Source organism: Atheta coriaria, unplaced genomic scaffold, assembly GCF_025399875.1.
Source record: "Atheta coriaria isolate IRGN ID8LTWV9N9 unplaced genomic scaffold, Caltech_Dcor_3.1 hic_scaffold_6_pilon, whole genome shotgun sequence".
Taxonomy (NCBI): Eukaryota; Metazoa; Arthropoda; class Insecta; order Coleoptera; family Staphylinidae; genus Dalotia; species Dalotia coriaria.
The window spans coordinates 1,545,052-1,565,795 of NW_027045448.1; the positions used below are offsets into that span (position 1 = coordinate 1,545,052).

General features: G+C 39.9%; 2 protein-coding genes across 4 annotated transcripts; one reads left to right on the forward strand and one right to left on the reverse strand.

Moving 5' to 3' along the window:
• The first annotated feature begins 362 nt into the window (after positions 1 to 362).
• LOC135794822 (uncharacterized) lies at positions 363 to 2,239 on the forward strand. 2 transcript variants are annotated; one of them, XR_010548958.1, is made up of 6 exons: positions 363 to 757; positions 814 to 1,060; positions 1,117 to 1,544; positions 1,616 to 1,734; positions 1,801 to 1,953; positions 2,059 to 2,239. XR_010548958.1 is itself a non-coding variant. In XM_065306256.1 (6 exons), the coding sequence occupies exons 1-6, from the start codon at positions 580 to 582 to the stop codon at positions 2,184 to 2,186; spliced, it is 1,275 nt and encodes a 424-aa protein (XP_065162328.1). In that variant the 5' UTR covers positions 363 to 579; the 3' UTR covers positions 2,187 to 2,239. The 2 variants fall into 2 exon arrangements, 1 of the variants encoding a protein (XP_065162328.1); XM_065306256.1 differs by having other exon boundaries at positions 1,594 to 1,734.
• A 292-nt stretch (positions 2,240 to 2,531) lies between these two features.
• LOC135794820 (uncharacterized) lies at positions 2,532 to 20,702 on the reverse strand. Of its 2 annotated transcripts, none has more exons than XM_065306254.1 (5): positions 20,423 to 20,702; positions 16,783 to 18,524; positions 12,694 to 12,842; positions 4,889 to 5,113; positions 2,532 to 4,821 (listed from the first exon to the last, which is right to left on the reverse strand). In XM_065306254.1, the coding sequence occupies exons 2-5, from the start codon at positions 18,323 to 18,325 to the stop codon at positions 4,339 to 4,341; spliced, it is 2,400 nt and encodes a 799-aa protein (XP_065162326.1). In that variant the 5' UTR covers positions 18,326 to 18,524; positions 20,423 to 20,702; the 3' UTR covers positions 2,532 to 4,338. The 2 variants fall into 2 exon arrangements, with proteins under 2 accessions (XP_065162326.1, XP_065162325.1); XM_065306253.1 differs by having other exon boundaries at positions 19,906 to 20,702.
• Between the last annotated feature and the right edge of the window lie 42 nt (positions 20,703 to 20,744).

Sequence of the window (20,744 nt, forward strand, 5' to 3'; positions counted from 1 at the left end):
ATTTATAACGTTTTTTCCTAATTTTAATAAATTAAAAAATATCAAATTCTTTGATAATCAAATTTTATCAAAGTAAAAAAAACAAATATACCATTTTTATTTTCCGATGTAATTTTATCTGAAAGTACCTAATCAATCAGGTGACTTTAGAAAATTAAGACACTAAATCTGCCATTTTTTAGATTCTTGTTATGGCATGAACAAACTTAAGTAAATCCATTTTTAACATTATTACTTTCCGATAAAAAAAATGACTAAGGCTTTTTGCTCCAAATACATAATAATACACCCAAAAAAATCATTTAAAACTTTTTGAAGGATGAGGAGGTTTGTGAGATTGTCGATAATAACTATAGCTACGGTTTTTGACAGTTGTCAAATAGACATCACTATTTGATAGACATTTAAATGGGGCGAATATAAAAAAGGGAACAATTTTTCAAAAACTACAAAAATAAAAACAGGTTGTTTCGTGTAGCGATCCTAGGGGCAAATAGCTACGAGCTATTCACAACGAAGAGGACTTTTCATTAACGAGCTACAACAAACGCCCAGCAAAATTAATCTTGTGTTTTTCTCATGGACCCAATAAATAACGTTTTTAATATTCCTTTGGAACTATGGACCAAAATCTTCACGTATCTACCGAGGCGAGACCGTTTTGTATGCATGTGTGTGTGCCCCAGGTGGAGGGAAGCAATGGACGTACCCTCTTTATGGAAACACATGATCGTTCGATTGGATACAGATTTTTTCGGTAATTACATCAAATTTATTTTTGTTACAATAAAAGCATTAAAAATCAATCTTTAGAGGTAAGTACTATACAGTTGACCATCGAATTTTGCAAATACATCAAATCGCTGGAATTGCGATTTGAGTATTCAGACGAACCAATACAATGGATCAATCATAAAATGCTGGACATCACAAAACGAACATACAGATTTTTATCCATATTTGTCAACAAGAACCGACAGATTAAGAAATTGATTTTTAACAATTTCTGCGTTTTTTACAAAGCAAAGAAAATACTTTACTACTTGACCATGTTTTTGAGGTAAAACCAAAGGTTTATATTGATTCAGATATAGTTTCATTTGCGTCAATTTACAGATCACAATGCAAAATCCGTGTAATCAGTTTTAACGGATCCTTTTTCACTAAAAAGTCGTTTATTAAACTTCTGACTAGCTCCCTCAGTACAAACAACAAAAGCATCGAGTATTTAGATATGCAAAACTGCTATTGTGAAAGTGAATATTTGACAATGCCAAACCAATTCAATGTTCTTGCAAGTCAACTAATCATTTGTATCACAAGCATTGAACACTTGCTGGTCTTAAGAATTGACTTCCAATCTATGATAAACAACAACGTATTAAATGGAATACTCAACCACGGATGTAAGCATTTAGAACATTTGGACATAAGGATTGCCGATCATGACTTAATAAATGTGTCAAATTCTAAATTATATCACAATAGTATCTGGTTGAATTTGAAAAAGAAACTGCCATTCCTGAAAGTATCTATGATTTTCTGTAAGTGAATAATCATATTGCGGCGAATAACTACGTAACATTAATATAGATAACATTGTTTATGAGTACAGTTGTATTGACAATATCCTGACCAGATCTATTCCGTTGTTCTCAATTGCATGGGTAAGTGATGGATTTCTTCTTAAAGATGTCGTGCAGAATAGCTTCAGAAAGTATTCGAATTCAATAGGTAAGATGGATATAATGCAACGTAAATGAACAATACTGTTATTTCCTTATTTTCACTGATTTATAGAATTTGTTAAACTAGTAATGAAGGAGTACTATTTGAATGAATTTATACAATTTGCTGTTCAAGAATGCCCGAAACTTAGATGGATGGAACTAAGTGGCAGAATCTTTAATGTACGTGGTTTACAGCAGTATCTTCTGGAAGCAAACTTCCGAGGTAAATACAATTTAGTTTTCAATTCTAAGAAAAATGTATTCTGTTTTAAATAATTCTGTAATGATTATTCGCTCAGAATTATTTATTAACTTTGTTAAATTTTAGGATTTAAAAACTTTGATATCTATGTCCGATCGATCGAGCAAAGCGATGAAATAACTATATCTTGTGACAGAGTCTTCAAGTCATCTGTGAAAAGATCATTACTTTCAAATTGTGGCGGTTGTAACTAAATTTTTGTTTGTGAAATTAGTAGTCGCCAATAATATCTCTTCGAAACCATGAATTGACTGAATAACTTTCTTATTTTGTTTCGCATGCATATAGATATTAATTTATCCCTTCTTAAAGAATTAGGAGAAGATTAGACTAAAAGTTTTAAAGAATTCGCATGAAACAAACATCTTATGAGCCACAGCTGAAGCGATTCGACTAATTTGATCTAGCGATTCAAAATAACTTAAAAAAACGACATAGGAAAGTATTCTTCATTGCAATACTAAATATGAATGGTTGACTATTTCAATCGTTCTGACCAACCATCATAATCGTACCTATATCTAAAATGGAAACAAATATTTTATTTTTTGCTTTATTATTTCATTATAGTAATAAAATTATTTATTATAATCACATTTTACTTTCAACGTTCGGGTTTCCACTTCAGTATCCTGAATGCTCTCGACAAAAACACATGTCTGTTGGATAAATACATGTTACAAAAATTTGCTACAAGTTCTTGCCCATTGTAAAATAGTCACATTTCTACTATAGTCTTAATATGTAGTGCAGTGGAAAAGAGGAGACTGATAATATGATTCTTGTTTGTTATATTTAATATTTTTTGTTTCAATCCTTTACATTCATCGTTTCATTGAGACATATAAAAAATAAAGCGAATTGTGAGTAATATCACAGAAAATTTTCTTATTTCTCTTCGTAATCTTTCTAATTTCATTGTTTTGTTGCTAATAAAGATGATGACCTTTTCTTTCGTGCGTGTTGGTTTTCATGATAAAGGTACACAACTGCGTGCTAGAATTGCACAAACGTAATTCATAAATTCGCCTACTTCGTTTGAATGAAAACAATAAACCTAGAATGTAAGTCATCGTTTTCGTTTAAACTATTAACAAACAGGAATTTGTATATATATTTTATAAACTTGACAGTTGTTAAAGTTTTACTTGCTATATTGAATTAAATAAATTATTTATATGGAGATAGATTGTCTCTAGCTCAAAGATGTACATAATATTCACATAAGTACAGCAGCAATTCATTTTGCATCCTCCTAGATCTTAGTTGATGAGTTTTCTGTTACCGATTATTTTAAATAGGCAAATTGTTACAAAACTTTTATTTGCTTTCAATTTAAAAAATACAAATTGGCGTCAAAACTTGAAATATGTACAAATTGATGTGATAATCAATACAAAATATAATAAAAATTCCAGAAAACTGAATTCAAATAAATGTTAATACAACATTTTGTTGGGTTGCTCTTGTGTCTTAAAGAAGATTGATATTCGCTGCAGTTGTCACCTGTCATGAATCTGTTGGCGAAATATTATGTACATCGAAGGTATATTTATAAACTATAAATATATACCTAAACACGCTTCCAGCAGATGAACAACTCATTATAATGTGTTTGCAAGTATATTGTATCGTATAAGAAATCTCATTTCTGGCCAATGCAATGCCGTCCGTTAATTGATTAAATAATATGATATTCCTTTTTATGGCTTCGTATTTTGATATAAACTTTTTAAAACAGAACGATATTCTACTGTTTTAGATTTTATTTAGCTAACAGCATAGGTTCCTAGTAAATATTACATTATGTTGGCCGCTTGATGCCAAATATTAGTTTCAGTTTGTTCATTAATCATTATATTGTTTATATGTCTCGCATTAACGAGATCGTCGAAATAATTCAAATTCTCGATCAATTCTGATTCATTATTTTATTACTGCACTAGGAAATTAGTTTAAAATTTTGCTAATCGTTATATCTTGGGAGTAGAAAGAGTATGTACACAGTACATAAAACTAGACAGGCGACTTAAATACTTGGCACCAATTAAATTAAGATGATGTATTTTTATAATTTACTATGAGTTTTCTTTGCAAGTTACATTATTTTCTTCAGCACCGAGTTCTTGTGTCGTTTCCGCCATCCAATACTACAGACAGTGGCTTGAATTCGGGTCAAACATAAAAGTCCATTTCTTCCGTCATTCGTTGATAGAATAATTCTTCTCGTATTTAATAATTAACATATATACTTTAAAATATGAGTGAATATGGAATCGCTTTGCTAATTGTATTACAGTCAGTATTAATTCATTCACAATGTCACCTATGTCTTGAAGCGTGCTGTCAGACATTTGAGTTGGGACAGCAGCCCAATGTCGCATTGTTCTGTTGTTGCTGTTCCGGCTGATGAGCGTTGGGACAACTATTCAGTTGCTGACAATGATTGTGATTGAGATGCGGGTGTTGATCGGGAGTTCGTCGCGTTCGTGTCGGAACGATAACAGGTGGTAACGTTGGCGCAGGTGACGGCTGACTTTTTTTGCCAGTTAATATTTTAACAGTCTTTTGTATAAAATCAGTCTTTGGGCTGCTGGATCCAGCAGCATCCGGACGTTTCATCGACGATGCCGACGACGCCGACATCGAATGGCAGCGCACTACCAGCGGCGCGCTGCCACCCGACCAATCGGTACTGCTTCCGAAACTGCTGCCCCCGATGGAACCGAGTAGGCCAGCCGAACTGGATCTATATGGTGGTGGCGATTCCGATTCTAAAGCTGTTCGGTTCGGCGGAGGTCTTATACATTTTTGATATATTTCAGACTCCTGCAATGAGGACAAGCGAGGAATTAGTGGTCGAGTTGGCGGACAGCGCGTCTAACTCTACTCTTACCTGTTCTGTATCCCTAAGATGTAGCCTAGAACTAAATGGATGTTCCTCTCCGTCAGGGAGTGATATACTGGGCGGCAGGTTAATGGCAATGTCTGTGTGAACTGTATGCAATCGCACTTGATGATCTCTACTACTCGCTGTCAGGTCTCTAGCCGCCCCACGACCACGTAACCGGTCCATACCGCCCACCCCCGCCGTGGCGCCGGCGCTTACCACCGACAGCATCTGAAACACAATAAGAATTATTCTAACTGTGTACTCATCAAACAACCGTTTATATTCGCTTGAAATAACACTGCAGTATTGCATGTCTCCAACCGTATGTTGATATGGACAACTGTATTTCACTCCAGACATGTTATTCGCAATTAAACAATTTCATAACAATATTGCAAAAGAAAATAAGCGCGGTTCCGTGTGCAGGCAGTTAAACCAACAAAGCCGAGTATAAATATTTATGTCATACTAGAGACTAAATATAGAAAATGCAATCACCAAAACGTGTTGTAAACACACCGTGGCAGAAGAAATTTTCCGCACGTTGAAAGTTAGAAAAACATTGCAACTACGTGTCAAATTAAATTCCAAATTATGGGGTAATTATTCTCTAATACAATATATGTAATTATTTCAATAACTTGTCCCCAGTTATTAATTAATGTGCTCAATTTTAATGGTTTATTGATGCATTTGTCTTAATTTCATTTTTACAATTCTGCGTTAATATTTAAGCAAACTGTAATGCGTTCAAAGAAGTAACCTGTTGCTTCGGTCTTAAATAAAATTCCCGCAGGATGACTTAATATGTAACACAATTAGAATGCGCTCGTGCGATGTCTTCAGCTCTGGCTTTACAAAAGACACTTTCGATAATGGCAAATAACGTATCGGATATTCGTGTAAGACCTCGCAGCGTTCCATGGAACAGCGTCGCGATCAGCAGGTGTTAGGTCGATGACCTGTACGAATGAGGGAGTGCACTCGTGGCTGCGCATAATTAGTCATTCGTTTTGGCTTTCAAATTTGAGCTGCTTGGGCAAGTGCAAGATGTAATTGATCATCTCGATACAAATTACTTACGTGGATTCCATGCACCCAAACGAGTTTAGCAATTATTGATTTGACTGAATGTGAATGTCTGCGACCTCTTCTACGGGCACTTTGTACCATAGTTTGTTTAGAAACCGGCGAACGCATGAAATCGAATCAAGTCTGAAGCGTCACAGCGTCTTCGTATGGTAAAAGTTCTAGTATCGATATTGAATAATAACGTGTTCATAGACGATTTTTTCGGTGAGACTTGAAATGCCAGATAAAACAGTGCGGGGCATTCGCGCGCGGGCCCTTAACACTCGCGTAAATATTTATATCCGAGTAGTCTCAACAAAAAAGCCACACGGTGTAAGTGATTACAAATACTGGCGCACGCATTCGCCCTAAAGGGGTCACATTGAATCTTAAATAAGGGAGGGGGCCAGACGGCCTACGCGCGACGCGTCCTTGGCTCTGTCTGCCAGCAGTCTAGCGAGAGTCGCCCTACGGCTTGCGCTTGCAGACGGAGCGTTCGCGTGGCGTATTTAAAGCGCAGACAAGTTAAACGCCGGTCGCTTTTTGCCTGCCAGTTTGCTGGACATATATTCGAGACTGACCGTAGAGTACCGCCGTGTGCCCGGCCCGCCTGTACAGGTGTCTGCCCGGTCGACACGCGCTCGCATGATTTGAAAACAACGGTTTAAAAATGTTGGAAACGTTTGGCTCTGTCTGGCTTTCTCCCACCGCGCGCGCGACGAACTTTTGCTACAATCATCCCGCGTCGCGACCAAAACACGATTCTTTTGAAGGGGCGAACAGCGAAATAATTCACCGCTCCCAGTTAACACGGCGAAATTACTTCACAGCGGAAAGTTTAATCTGTCGCAGCAAACAATGGGCATGCACCGCGTTTTGTAATCTTCAATAACAGCGAAACTATAGACACAACACAATTGCAGTTTATTATTACTTACGCAATAATAAAATAAGCACATGTTTATTTTAAAACAATGGTATACGATTGCTATAAATATTATTACTTTTGAAATAGCAACTGCGACAACTGCGCACGGTAACGCGAAAATGATTATGCTTGCTATGCGAACTTATAGATTTGCTCTGTGCTACGAATAATTATAATTTTCAAATAATTATTTGTCCACTCAACACGCAGTTTACAAATCTACTTGCTGAACGATAAGAGACGTAAACACCAGGATCGAAACAGTAAAGAAGTCGCAAAAATAATCTCGTCAAATGGCAACAAACTTACGCTAAGTATTACAAAAATTAATACCGCCAATCCAAGGTTTCGTATTCCGTCTGTTAAAATCGTTGGATCACACAACAGCACTGGTCGTCGAGTTTGTACTCGCTCACTTTTCGGTAAACAATAGTGAAATAGAATGAAACTTGGCTAGTACCTTCTTGTTGGCGCTCAGTTTTTGTCTCATTGTCGCAAGGCACTTTCGTATTGCTCGCTTGAAGAAGTGGCGAGCGTAGCGCACGCTATCAACCGTCATTTACAGTACTCGGCCCAGACTGTGCGACACACGGACGCGTCTTTGTAATCAAGCCCACTGCGCGCGACACACGACGCCTGCACTCTACACAACCAGCCGGCACAACGCACAAACTCCGACGGGCAGGCAGACACGACTGGCTCGCATGCGAGTACCGCCGCGCGCGCGCCGCCGCATGTACATTTCCAACATGCAGCGCACTGACGAGAGCGCTCCTCGTGCATGGCACTCCGTCCCGCCGCGTGTTACGTGCGGACGGTGGAGGAGCGACAAGGCGCGTCGCTCGGGCGGGTGCGCGCGCGACAAGGACACAGCGGCGCGACGCGACGCGCTCGCGGCTGTGTGCGTGTGTGTGTCCGTTGGCTCTCGCCAGTGTTGAGTTGCCGTAACGTAGCCAGCCGCAAACGTGAGCTGTCCTGTCTAGACAGACTATCATTCCCCCGCCGCGCGGCCGCCCGACCATTTTGATAACGCATACAGACGCGCCGCGCCGCACTCACACCGCCGCGCGAAAGACCTGATGCAGCAGGCCAGAGCAGCGACAAACAAATCCACCGCCTCACGCGCTGCACCAGACTGGCTAGCGCTGGACCCTGCGCCGAATACATCATCGCAGTTTCAAGAAAATCTTACCATTTCTCAAACAACACGCGGTGGAAAATCAGTTTTTCTAATACAACTTGAAACAAGAGCGATTTCAATATTTTACAATAAATATATTAAGTCATCTATATATATTATTCCAGTATTTGCATAAATCATCTGAAAATATTCATTTTTAATATCAGGATTTGCAAATACAAATGTGAAAACAAATTTCATAATTTCCCAGAAATGTAGCGGATTTAAAACAAAGCGAGATGTAATCAAAACAAATGTACGTTTCTTTCGTATTTGCAAGTGGCAGCCAGCAGTCTGAGTCCGATTGCAGATGCAACACACACACACACAGGTTAATACTTCGAGTTACAAAATACGCGCTCGCACGCTATCATTACTCAACGCCGAATGACTGATAAGTGCCGTCGGATATACTCGTGGAAATAGTTAGACGCGCGCGACGGCGCGACGTTCCAGTAATATTATAATTCCTAGAACATGAGACATTCATTCAGGTCACCGCTTTTTACAGACGCACTGTAATCGAGAATGGAAAACACAACTTGCAAAAATACATAACTTTTATTCCCCGACACCTACAGCTCGAATTATTGCCGTCAGACAGTCTGTTTGCGCGTTGCCAAAATTTACATGGCAAACAAACAACAAGTTGGAAGTGCAATCGGTTTTCTTTGTACGCGCATGGTTCGCATAATAGCCGTGCAATTAGTCGTTGAAAGATATAAATAATAAGGAAGTCATAATTATATTTAGATAGACGTCCGTACGTCAGCATAAATTAATAATATCGCCAGCGATAACGTCGCATTATCACGCCGGCAATAATGAAACGCTGCTCTCTGTCTGGGCATGCGAGATCGGCCACAAAGCGCGCAACGTAGCCGCGACCGCGATTGCGCATGTTATTGGGCTTTGAAGTGTGCATTTTATTTGTAATGAGCGAATGATTAATGCACGCCGCCTGAGCGCAAAAATCCGCACCGTTCACCGCGCGTCAGACGCGCGCCGATACAAAGCGCGTCGCGTTATCATACGAAACCGCACTTTTCTCTGGCATTGCGCTTGGCTGGTGTACACTACACGGTGAAACACAATAATAAGTCACGTGTCGCAATGGAAGTGGATAATTGATCTAAAACTGTAAAATAGAATGATGACATCATTTCAGTCTGTCTGGCGGCCTTGAGAACTGGCGATTTTTTCGCCGGCGCACGCAAAATAATAAAACCTGTATGTTTATCTGCGCGAATTTGAACTCGAGTCGCGCTAGCGATGATAAGATTAAAATGTGTCGCGTAATTTCACGTTACATAGTGTGTGTTTATAAAATAATTAAGCGGCACAAAGTCGACACGAGCCGCCAAGGCGTAGAATCGTCGAATACCATTGAATAAACACGACGACTTGTCGATGCGACGCGACGACGTACGTAAAAAAACGCGCCGCGCGACGGTGACTCAAGCGCGTCACCGCCAGTAGCTGCGGAGCAATAATGGAGGGTGAATAGAATCGAGGCGCAAAAAAAAAACGTGAGATGAGCCACCACCGTCTGGTTGTCTGCGCCGCGCGCGCCGACCAGCCGTGTGTGTGCGCGATTGATTGTGAGTGGCTAGAGAGCGCACGGGACTCTCGGAGAGGTTGTGCGATTAACGCGGGAACGGCGTCGCGACGGTTGAGAGTGAAAGTCGGGAGCGAGCCGGTCAATGATGCACCCAGGCAGGCTCCCGACGTAGACGCAATGACTCATGGCCGACCAAAACATGGAACCCTCCCGCGTTTCGAATCCCACACGACGACAACGTGTGGAAGTATTTTCGGCTTTGATCGTCTGGAGAGTGCGGCTACCGGCGCGATCGCGAACCCACCGTGGATTCATCAATGCGCATCGGAACAAATTAAAATTATGAATGTAGGTCAACGAGATTGGACAAGATGCGTGAAATCCGGGATTTTTTAATTCGATGCAGAAACTCACGTACTTATCGCCTACAACTAATTAAGAGTACATAACGCGGGTGACGCACGTGTCGAAATGTGTGCTTGCAAATAATATTTAATACCAATATTGACATTGCCCGGAAACCGGCTGATGATTGATTCTAAAACATCCAAACACATTTTATTTGCTTAGTCCATAGTGCAATGGATGATCCATGATCAGTATTTAATTAAATCACAAATTAATTATCATCGCTACCACTGCGTTGCTATTTTATGACATTGACCTAATGATACATATCATGATTAATATTTTATGGTAAACATACCACTAGAAATTCAAATTTATCATCCACATTTTCTCCTCAAAAAAATCTATCAACTTTGACGAACACTTGCAGTAAATTTCATCATAAAATAAATGTGAAAAAAAAATTGGAGTTAGAATTTGTTTTGTCTATAGATGATTACATTGCCAATTTGTAGGTCGTGGATTTAGTATTTTATGATGAAAGTCTCAAATACATTCGCCCTTTGAGAAGTTGGCGTTCGGAGAATTTTGCCAAGATCAGTATACCTACAGTTAGGATTGATTTTAGGTAGCCAACGTGCAAAAACAATGCAACGGCACGCTTGCAAAAACAACACCGAGGGTGGCGGCTTGCGCCAGAAGTCGGCGTCTATATCGCCCGAGGTCGCAAACCGTCTAGCCAGCTCCACGTCATTTCCCCTCCGGACGACAAGTCAAATTGATATTACCACAGCCAAAAAAAATACCGCAACAATTTAAGACTGCACCTGTTTGATGAACATGCACGTCCAGTGAGTGCACATTACGCGGATGTAATAATTAAGAAAATTTGGACTTTGTCAAGAATGCTTAGAATTGGCCAGTCATTTGTATCTAGAGTGATTCAATATTAAACCATCCTCTGATTAATGGAAGGTCAAATAACCTATTAAATAGAGATAATAATTAAAGATGCGATGTAGCATATTGAATTAAAAATGATTTCGGCATGCCGCAACAAGTTAACGGTCAGGCCGTTTTCTGTCCATTTATGAAATAACTTATCGAATGTTGTAGAAATTACTTGATTCCCATCGTATTCCACATCGAATTGGCTTTATTATAGTAAAATTCCATTACGCAGTGCAAAGAACTCCTTCTCTACTTGCGCGCGTACTCTCGGTACGTACCGCCCGGCTGGCCGCCAGTAAATAAATGATATTGTGTTATAATGCATGCATTGAGGTCGCGTACCTAACCGGCGATATGCGATCGCCCAGACCGGGGAGTGCGCAACCAAGAATCGTATATTTTATAAACCGCACGCTGTTGATATTGGTATCGTACAGTTGTTTTGTCTGGACATGCAAGAACAATTTACACAAACGACACAGACAGCCTTGTTCGGTCGGCCTAAGTGCAACAACACAGTGCAGTTATAAAGGACGATATTTTGCATTCGTCATACACACCCGTAATAATATTTTCTACCTGCTCTTGATTCCTCTCGACGTGCTTACACAGTCTACGTGTGCATATTTTTATAGGCGCAAGAAAAATACACCAGCTGCTGAATCAAATTAATTGATAATTATAACGACCATTACAGTGCTTGTCCTTATCGCCTTTCTGTTTGTTTCACTCGGTGCGTATAATTAGCACGCCTATATACACATATTCTTGATAATGATGGGCGTCATGGGCTAGTTAAATTTTAATTTAATTTCAATCTTGGTTGATTTTGCATTCGCATGAATTTCTTAAATGGGTACCTACTACTAAATTTCTCATTTCATTCAAAATTTTGGAAAATACGCTTCCAATACTAACGTACGTGACCCCAGGATTTCCTACTTGAATTCTACAAAAATAGATTTAGAAATAATAATGAGAAATAGTCTTTATTCGTTTTATACCATAAGACGAAATATTAAATTGATGAACACTAAAACTTTTGGGATATTACCCAAACATCTAACAATGCATCTACCAGCGCAATCAGATGCGTGAAAACGGTGGAGCCTGACTTTTATGCGGCTCCATTTGCAGTTTGAGTGCCAGACATACTGATATGACTAATGCGATCATGACTAATACATATATGAATTATACCTTATAAAATATGAAATCACTCCAGATCTCAGATAACAGTGTGATTCAGGTTAAGCTGATCAATAGATAGATGGCGTTCTGCTAAATTAAGCCAATATCTCGAAAACTTAAAATTATTCATTAATTTGCAATTGTCAGAAATTCATTAAACGTTTTTATTTATAAATACTTTAATCAAATTCCGAACTTCTTCGAAATGAAACTTGAAACCTCTCGAGATACGAATTTAGATAGGCAATTGAAAAGTTTGAATAGCTTGCTACTGAATTTAATCTGTTAACAAATAAATAATTTGATTGTTTAAATCGTAAATAATCCATTTTTTGATTATTTAAACGGAGTCGGCTTATATCCTGTTTAAATAGTTAAAATTGACAGTAATTAAAAACTGGAAAATCTACCAGTGTACGAATCATATAAATTTAAATAATAGATGACTAAGCTGGCGCATAAAGATTAAGAGATTATAACCACACTAATAGAAATATATTAGTAGATACAAACCAATCCGTGATTATTTCATTTACTGACATGCCAAACAACCAAAACGATTGAAATTCTTTACTTACGGGTGCAGTGGCCGGTGTTTGCGCGACGTTGGGCGAATCGGCAAGGATGCCACCGCGGTAATGGCTCAATACGCACGTGACGAGCCCCAGCGCTAGCGTTAGCAGCAAACAAGCCGCCACCAGCACCAGCAGGCCGCCACTTTCCTTCACTGGAAGTAGAAAAATACACGACATGTAGAAAAAAAAGCTTGCGCACAGCACAGTGCAGATATGTGTGAATGAATTCCTCATCACCCAATAAGCTAAATTGCATTATTTGCAGACACCATTTGCGTAAATTAAATCACCATTCCGTGCGCGCCGACCCGCATGTCAAAAATAAAATTTCTTCAGACGTGTTGCGCCAGTTCATCGCTTGACGATGACTATACAACAATCAGCGACGCCCCGACGATATTGGTGAAAACAACAACAGTTCAATGTCACACCCGAATAATATTTACTGAAACAATACGATTTCGAATAAAACTATATAAAGAAAAAAAAAACATACGCGTCTGTATACCTGCACACACATTCAATGGATGCAGAATCAGGTTTTATTAATAAGAAACATAAAAATACTGTAATTTACATCAGGAAGGCACGATTAAATTTATAAGAAGTTTAAATGTGTTTAATTTAATTTGAAAATTGAAGATTATTTTTAGAAGCATTGCTTTTAAATGTAATTCAAGATCTTAAGAGCTTTTTAAATGCGTTTCCTTTGGAATAATTTTCATGTTTGATAATGAACTTGGCCAGTAAGTCCATTGTTACATAACAATACCAACTTAGCCACTAAAGAGACGAACACATCTTCCTAATTAATTCGCATTGAAAAGCTTCACAATGGAAATATTCGTGCTGAAGTGAACTTTCAAAACGTGATGCCACCAACGTTTTAATCGAGCATGAAAAAATTAAAAAGACTCTTCAAGGAGATTACTGCAAGGTATAATGCGACTACTATCGTCAAGAGAAACTAATCTGACAAATAATCTAATTTGCTTTTTTTCCATCGCTGTCCCCAGCCGCACACCCACACATACCCCCTCGCACACACAGTCATATCTTGCATATGACCTAATTTGGCACGCGCGCGCTCACAACGGCGAATTCAAGAATGCGTGCGCAAAGAAGTCAATAGTGTTGCAGACTGGGCAGAAGTCTCGTAGACATAATCAATACGCCGCACCAACAGCTGCACACCGAAGGACGCGTGTGTGACGTAGAAGCGTCGGGGCGAAATTTTCAATTCATTCATTCACGATAGCACCGTCAAGGACACTTTACTTCAATTGGATGTTAAAATAAATTTATCCCTAAGCGGCAAGGGGTGGATTTTATTTTAAATAAAGTAAATATTGATTTTATTTCCGTACTTGCAAAAAAATGTAGAGCTTAAATTTGATTTAACCAGGGCCTATAACATTAGCCTTTCAATGTTAACGCAGAAAAGCTTCTTAATTTCATTCTTATTCAAGGTAATCTTTTAAGACATTACTTGATGCGACCGGAGATCTTAGTAATTATCATAGATTAATATTCACTCGCACATTTCGTGTCTTTATTATTATAAGGCCTTAGATATTTCCGAATTGTGCTACTGCAGGTTCCACGATCGCAACGCACCGTGACAGTCGTCGTCGGCTCCAAAATATTTGATTTTTAAGTTCGATGTGTCGACAACAAACAAAACTTTACGTTGGAAAAAATTCAGTCCGCCGAAAAAACATACAAATATAGAACTCACGTCTGTCTGCCCGACTCTACCGAAACGGAATACAAACACACGCGCTCCTGAGTTTCGGCAATTTGCCTTCTCGTTGTAGCTGTAGCAGTATGGGTGTATGTGTAGCAGCCGCCAACATACATGCATTGCTCGCAAGCCGAAAGAAGAATGTGTCCATAACAACGATAAACAGGCTAATTCTGTCTCACGGATTACACTCAGACAACGTCTAGACGCTACAACACGATTTTCGTTCTCTCACTTTCTCGATGAGTCGTCGCTCCGAAACTTACGGCTACCGTTTACAGCCACTATTACCATATGGTGGCTGTGTTTTCCCACATACCAACTTTATGGAAGTACAATCATCACGTGCATATTTGCAAAGCGATTGATTGTTTTTCAGCGTCGGACTTTTGGTTTATTTGGTACGAAATGTTTACACCTAGAAATTAAGTGGGAATGTTTTCATCGCAGTTGAAAGCATGTGCATTTCAGTGAATGAAATCAGCTAGTTTCCCAAATGTAAAACTGGGTAACATAACATCTATTTGCTGGGTTAGTTGAAAAATTAGTTTCGATAGTAAAATATAACATTTGCAAATTCCTTGTTCATGTGTTCGTTATTGCATCAAAGTGAATTCATGGAGGAAACTATAAAAAGTTAATCTATATAGTAATACATATTAGATAATTTGATTAAATAGGAAGCAGTATCTTGGGTTATTTTATAGTGGTATATTACAACATTTCATTACACCAAATATCCCGTAGAGTTGAAAATATGACGCAAAAAAGCAAATGTCGCTATCATGCAATGTTTAATTTTTTTAATAAGTGTCCCCCAAGCTACTGCGTTCAGAAAATACCAATCAACTTGACCATTTATGGCGCCTGGTATATTATTGTATATACTTAAGTTAATTATCACAAACACTTAGACCAAAGGTTACAGACAATTAGATGAAATGCAACTGGTAATTGTATTAGGTCGCCGTCTAGTCCATGACACCGATCATAAAGGTTTCAGTCGCGAGGCGCGCATGTCGCTTGTCTTTCAGACTTCCAGCGCGGTTGTAATGCGAGAATTTTATGCCGCATTACTCGTTGTCCCCCCATGAAGCAAGCAGTGCACCGTATTATGACAGTAATTTAGTTTCAATTGTGATGTGGTGCGATGTGCGAACGCAATCTGAAGAAGTAATCCCTGCGATTGCCTAGACCAGTGACGACGAATAAAAATTGGAAGCACCGCCAGACAACGGGTCGTCTCTTTGTTCTGTTTGCAATGTGCCTTAATTAAAAACGTAATGGTTAAATCTGGCTGGCAATGCAAATTTTCCATACACGTTTCTTTCGTAAATATTCGAAAAACCGCATAGGTAATCTAGTTAAACCAAAAATCCGCTTATTCGGTATCACTCTTCAAATTTAATTGGATTTCATTGGACATCTATAACAAACATTTTTTTGTTTCTAATCCGCGATTAAACCGATGTTAAACACAAATTGCAAAAATATCGTCTTTTTTCGAATGTTCTGTTTTCCTTCTACATCAGAATAAATTTTTTAATTCTAGGAATATCTGTGGCAAATTTATAATTAACCTTTACGTAAATGTTATTAAAGCAGGTAATCCACGCTTATCAAATTTAATTAGCCCCCAGGTATAACAAATTTGGCAACATTGTAATACAGATTATATACGTATTACAAATATTATATCACAAATTCGCCATTTCGAATAAAGAGAATATCACTTTGTTGATTACCTTCATATAAAACATCCAATTGCGAATACACATAATGATTGTATATAGGGGAGACAATTGATAATAACATGCAGGTCCACAACAACTCCACAAACAAGTAGATCATATCCCATTTATGGGTGGTAAGTGAAATTTTCTGATCACTGACGAGTAAAACCAAACAAATTTCCACGATATTATAAAATAGAAATAAAATTATTCCCGGTTTCATATGGATATACACGTGCAACGTTGCACAGTGAGTCGAGCATCACTTGGCCTTACTCAGGTCATCGTCCGATAGCTGACCAGCAACTCGTCTCTGCGACGTTAAGCGCATGCACTCTAGCCATACACGCGCACGACCATGAACAAGGTTTACACTTTACAGAAACGATTCATATATTTCATATAACATATTTTAAATATTTAGTAGAATATACCTGCATCACCACTGGGGATACAACTATTCATGCATAAGAAAGGTATGTTTGCTTGCAAATAGATTCCGAAAGTATATCACGCAATACCTACGTTCAAAGATAACTGGTTCCAACACATCACAACAACGAGTAGCGCAGAAATAAGCTTCCCCATTTGAATAATAAATTGTTTTGAACTTACATAAGTCCTTGGTGTAGACGTCCTCAGGTGGCATCGGCCGTTTGTCCGGTGGTGTCAACGAATGTCTGTGCTGATTATAATCAGTGTTGATGGCAGTCGATGCGCCTTCCAAAGTGTCACTGCTGGCGTGCTGCTGTCCAACGATAAACGTAGATTCGTACACTGGCACGTATGAACGATTGTTAATTGCACTGTTGTTTTGAAGACTTGCGAAACTAAAGACGACCGGCGGCACGGTTGTTTTATTCGTGATGCCTCTGAGGCGCGGAATTGTAACTTGTTTGTTCGCTATTGCCGTCGACGGTGGTGTTGAGTAAACATTGTCTCTGTCAATGTTCACCGGGTGACGACGGGTCGGATAAACGAGGTGCTTATTGGGTTTTGTGTGGTTGCTCCAGTTGATGAGACGGAAAGTGGAAATTTGATTTGCGTCTACATCGCCGCCATACTTGTCCTTTATCTTGCTGTCTTCCAGGCGACGGGTGGATCGCGCAATTCGTCTTTTGCTCGCTCGAGGTGGTGGTCTCTTATGCGTAGAATAATCACTCTCCTGTATTCGATTGTTTTGATTGGTACTGTATAGTTTAGAATATGATTTGTCAATTATGCTAATATCACTTGGTAAATTGTTTGCACGAGGCTTTGTAAACAAACTACTTAATACTATACTGGAAGTTTGCAATTGGGAAGTGGAATAGTGCTGACGATGCGTTCGCGGATAAATTGGACTATTATAGGTGGTCGTTGAGCGTACATCAGAGGCGATGTACGAAAGGGAATTCGGGGACAATTGAACTATCGAATCCGCCGTGCTTGTGGACACATGGCACCTTGCCGCTATCGTCACAGTGGCAAGGACGAGAAACAGGGCGGCCAGCAGGATTGCACGATGTGACTGACGGTGGAAATAATTTCGACAGGATGGCTGCTGACGAGGGGCCGTGGTCTGATAGCCGACCAAGGTCCCTGCATATAACGTACGCACTGTGAACTGTACAAAACAGGTAACGTCAAAAAAACAACTCGATTCACTCGCCGCACATTTAAGGTTCGAGCGACTGCGCTGTATCAAACGGCAGGTCGCTGATAGAAGCACAACATGAACAAAAACCACTAGTAGTCCAGACGTCGTAGACAGAAGCACACTTATCGAAGCACAACTCTGCAGAATTAGTCGGCAATGCTTATGCGCATAGTTGACGTTAAGCTTCCCGAAGACGGCTGCCAGAATAATCAACAGAAGGGCAAATTGGTGTATCAATTTCCAGCAATCAATCTCAACCCAAGACGATGAATGCAGATAGGATCTCAGTACATGTTGGACGCCTGAGGATTGTTGCAACCACGAAGCATCGAGAAGCGTATTGGTTTTGTCGATTGTAATTGCTGATTGCGAAAGATCTCGTGGTTCACGAAATATGTCACTGTCATTCAATCCAGCTATCGGCAATACGTCCAGAAATCTACCGGATATGAGGTTCGCGCGTAGGATCCCACTCGGCGACAGCAATATCAGATCTCCGATCAATATGTGCATAAACATTGCATATCACCACCAATGTACCCAAAACCATCTTGGTACAAGCGCGCTGCTGTGACTCCTAGACGACTAGCAATCACTGGACTAATAGCACTGTCAGCGCGTATAACAAATGCTTCAAATTTCTTCCTCGTCACCGAATGCACCATAATCTTCATCGGTTCAGCAACGCTCCTGAGTTTCGTCCTTCCTGCAGTCGCATCTGAAATCAAACGTGCGGATAACATTGATAATATCTCGTTAGGCAAATCGTTTCGGGAAGGGCGCTCACAATTAAAGCGGCTGGCTGCGGACAGCTGGCGAAATTAATAGGTTAATAATAATGATGCGATGCGAATGCACACGAATTCTAATTGAATATTACAATGCGAGTGTGTGGCTTCGCGTTTTTGATTGTGTCGTATGGAAGAAATACAACGAGACGCGAAAACTGAGCAGTCTAGAGCTGGTGTTCTAAAAGTGATGCTGGCACCGGCCCAAAAGTCCGCGTGGCGCATGTGTTCGTCAGCGCACACACCTCTGGAATCCACCCGTCCGTTCGAACGTCCACCATTTGTTTCGCCACTTTCGTCCGAACAAATACACGCTCTATCTCGCTGATTTTCTGGCTATGTTCGCTCGCGTGTTTGCATCGGATCCCAGGTCTGGGCCTGCATGTTCGCCATACCGAATACATTCATACACACACGCGGTATCGCAGTGTCAACGTGCTGCTACGCTCCTTCTTCCAAATCTTTAAAAATTTCAACAACCAAGCGAGCATTCATTTGCTAATGTTTCTGAGTGCAACATTAAATTCCTCACCGCACACTACTGCCGCACGCATGCCGTACTGATATTTCTTGATGTGTAATTTATTATTACCAGCTTGCAATGATCGGGTGCAGTAATGATGTTTTCGTGTCATGCGCAATGATTGATTTGTGATCGAAAATGTGGGGACATTTCTGTAGTAAACGAACCTAAACTATTTGCCATAGTTCAAACTTTTTGGCAGCAAAGAAGCGAATAGTTCTCGAGTTAAAAATACCTATTTGCTACCGTCTGGTGCCGCTCGTGCTGCCGATATGCCATAAGCTCCTAACAAATTGGGAGCCAATGGACTACATTTTCGGAATGATCACTTTTAAAGCATATTTTATTGTTGCATCAAGCGTAAATATAATTATAGAATCGCCAATCAACCGTTGACCTCGGCACTGCACCTCCTCGAATGAGACCGATAGTAAAACAATATTCGCGCGATATAAATACAGTTGAAATTCCGAAATGCATGCAATCTGTGCGTAATTATTTGCTAAACAAACATGGTCGTAGCTGTTTATTTAACAAATAATTTCAGTCTCGTCTAGCTGTGTTCATAATAATTAAGACTGTACTCTCGTGCATAAAAAACATGTAAACGTTATGCATATAATGGATTGTGTCTGAGCGTCTCAAGGTCGACTATGTAATTCGAATGTCATCGCAATGGTGACAATGGCTGTTTGAAAAGAGTTCGATTCGGCTTCATTGCAAGGCGCGTTGCAGACGCGATCATTAAATATGAGTTGTTAGGAAATCTACGGCATGAAAATACGTACTTGGCCCTTTGAGAGATTATACCGTTGAGAAGTTCACTGGCAAAACGGGATTCTTGGGGCGGTAGTGCGTCGAGAATGCGGTGGACAGTATGTGTCGTAAGCACTAGATTTTATTGCGAAGCACAATGATATTTTACACACGTATCCAAGCACCGCACAGAAATTGTAGCTGTTAAAATTTGAGGTTCGTGAATCGCGGTCTCTAGCAACTAGTAGTTCTCCTCGCCAAAAAGAGCCCGGCCAAAGCGCAATATCCAAGTCAAATATACATTCACACACCAATAATAAACAGTCCAATTTTCGGTCCTTTGAATGAATTAACCAAGAAAAAACGCGAAATTATTTCAAGTCGCGCGCGCCGATAAGCGCCCCGGACAGGCGAGAGACGATAGCCGCAGCGGATTGATGGTGACACGAGAATTTATTTCACTGCAATGTTTGTTTATTACGCTTATTGAATGGTTGATGAACTTTGTTACTGGGGAATCAAAGGCAAAACTACTGCAAGTTCGCTTACATCCGGGTGGCGCAGTCTTGAATCTCGATTGCGGTTCGGAAACGATTCATGAACAACAGAACGCGGTTGGGGGAGATGACCAGTTTCTACTCGCTTTGGTCTATTTTCTTTTTCAGTAAATCGATGTAATGAAAATTGATGCAACAACCCACAACGCTATGTCGTCACATACTGACGTCTCCGCCAGACGGTGTACTCTCGGTACCGCCAGACGAAAAGCCGAGGCCGGTTCGGTCTGTCTCGTCAAGAGACGACCGACGAATGCGCGTATTACACATCGCTGTGTAACGCGCGTAATGGACTTGCGCTCACTTGCGCTCGT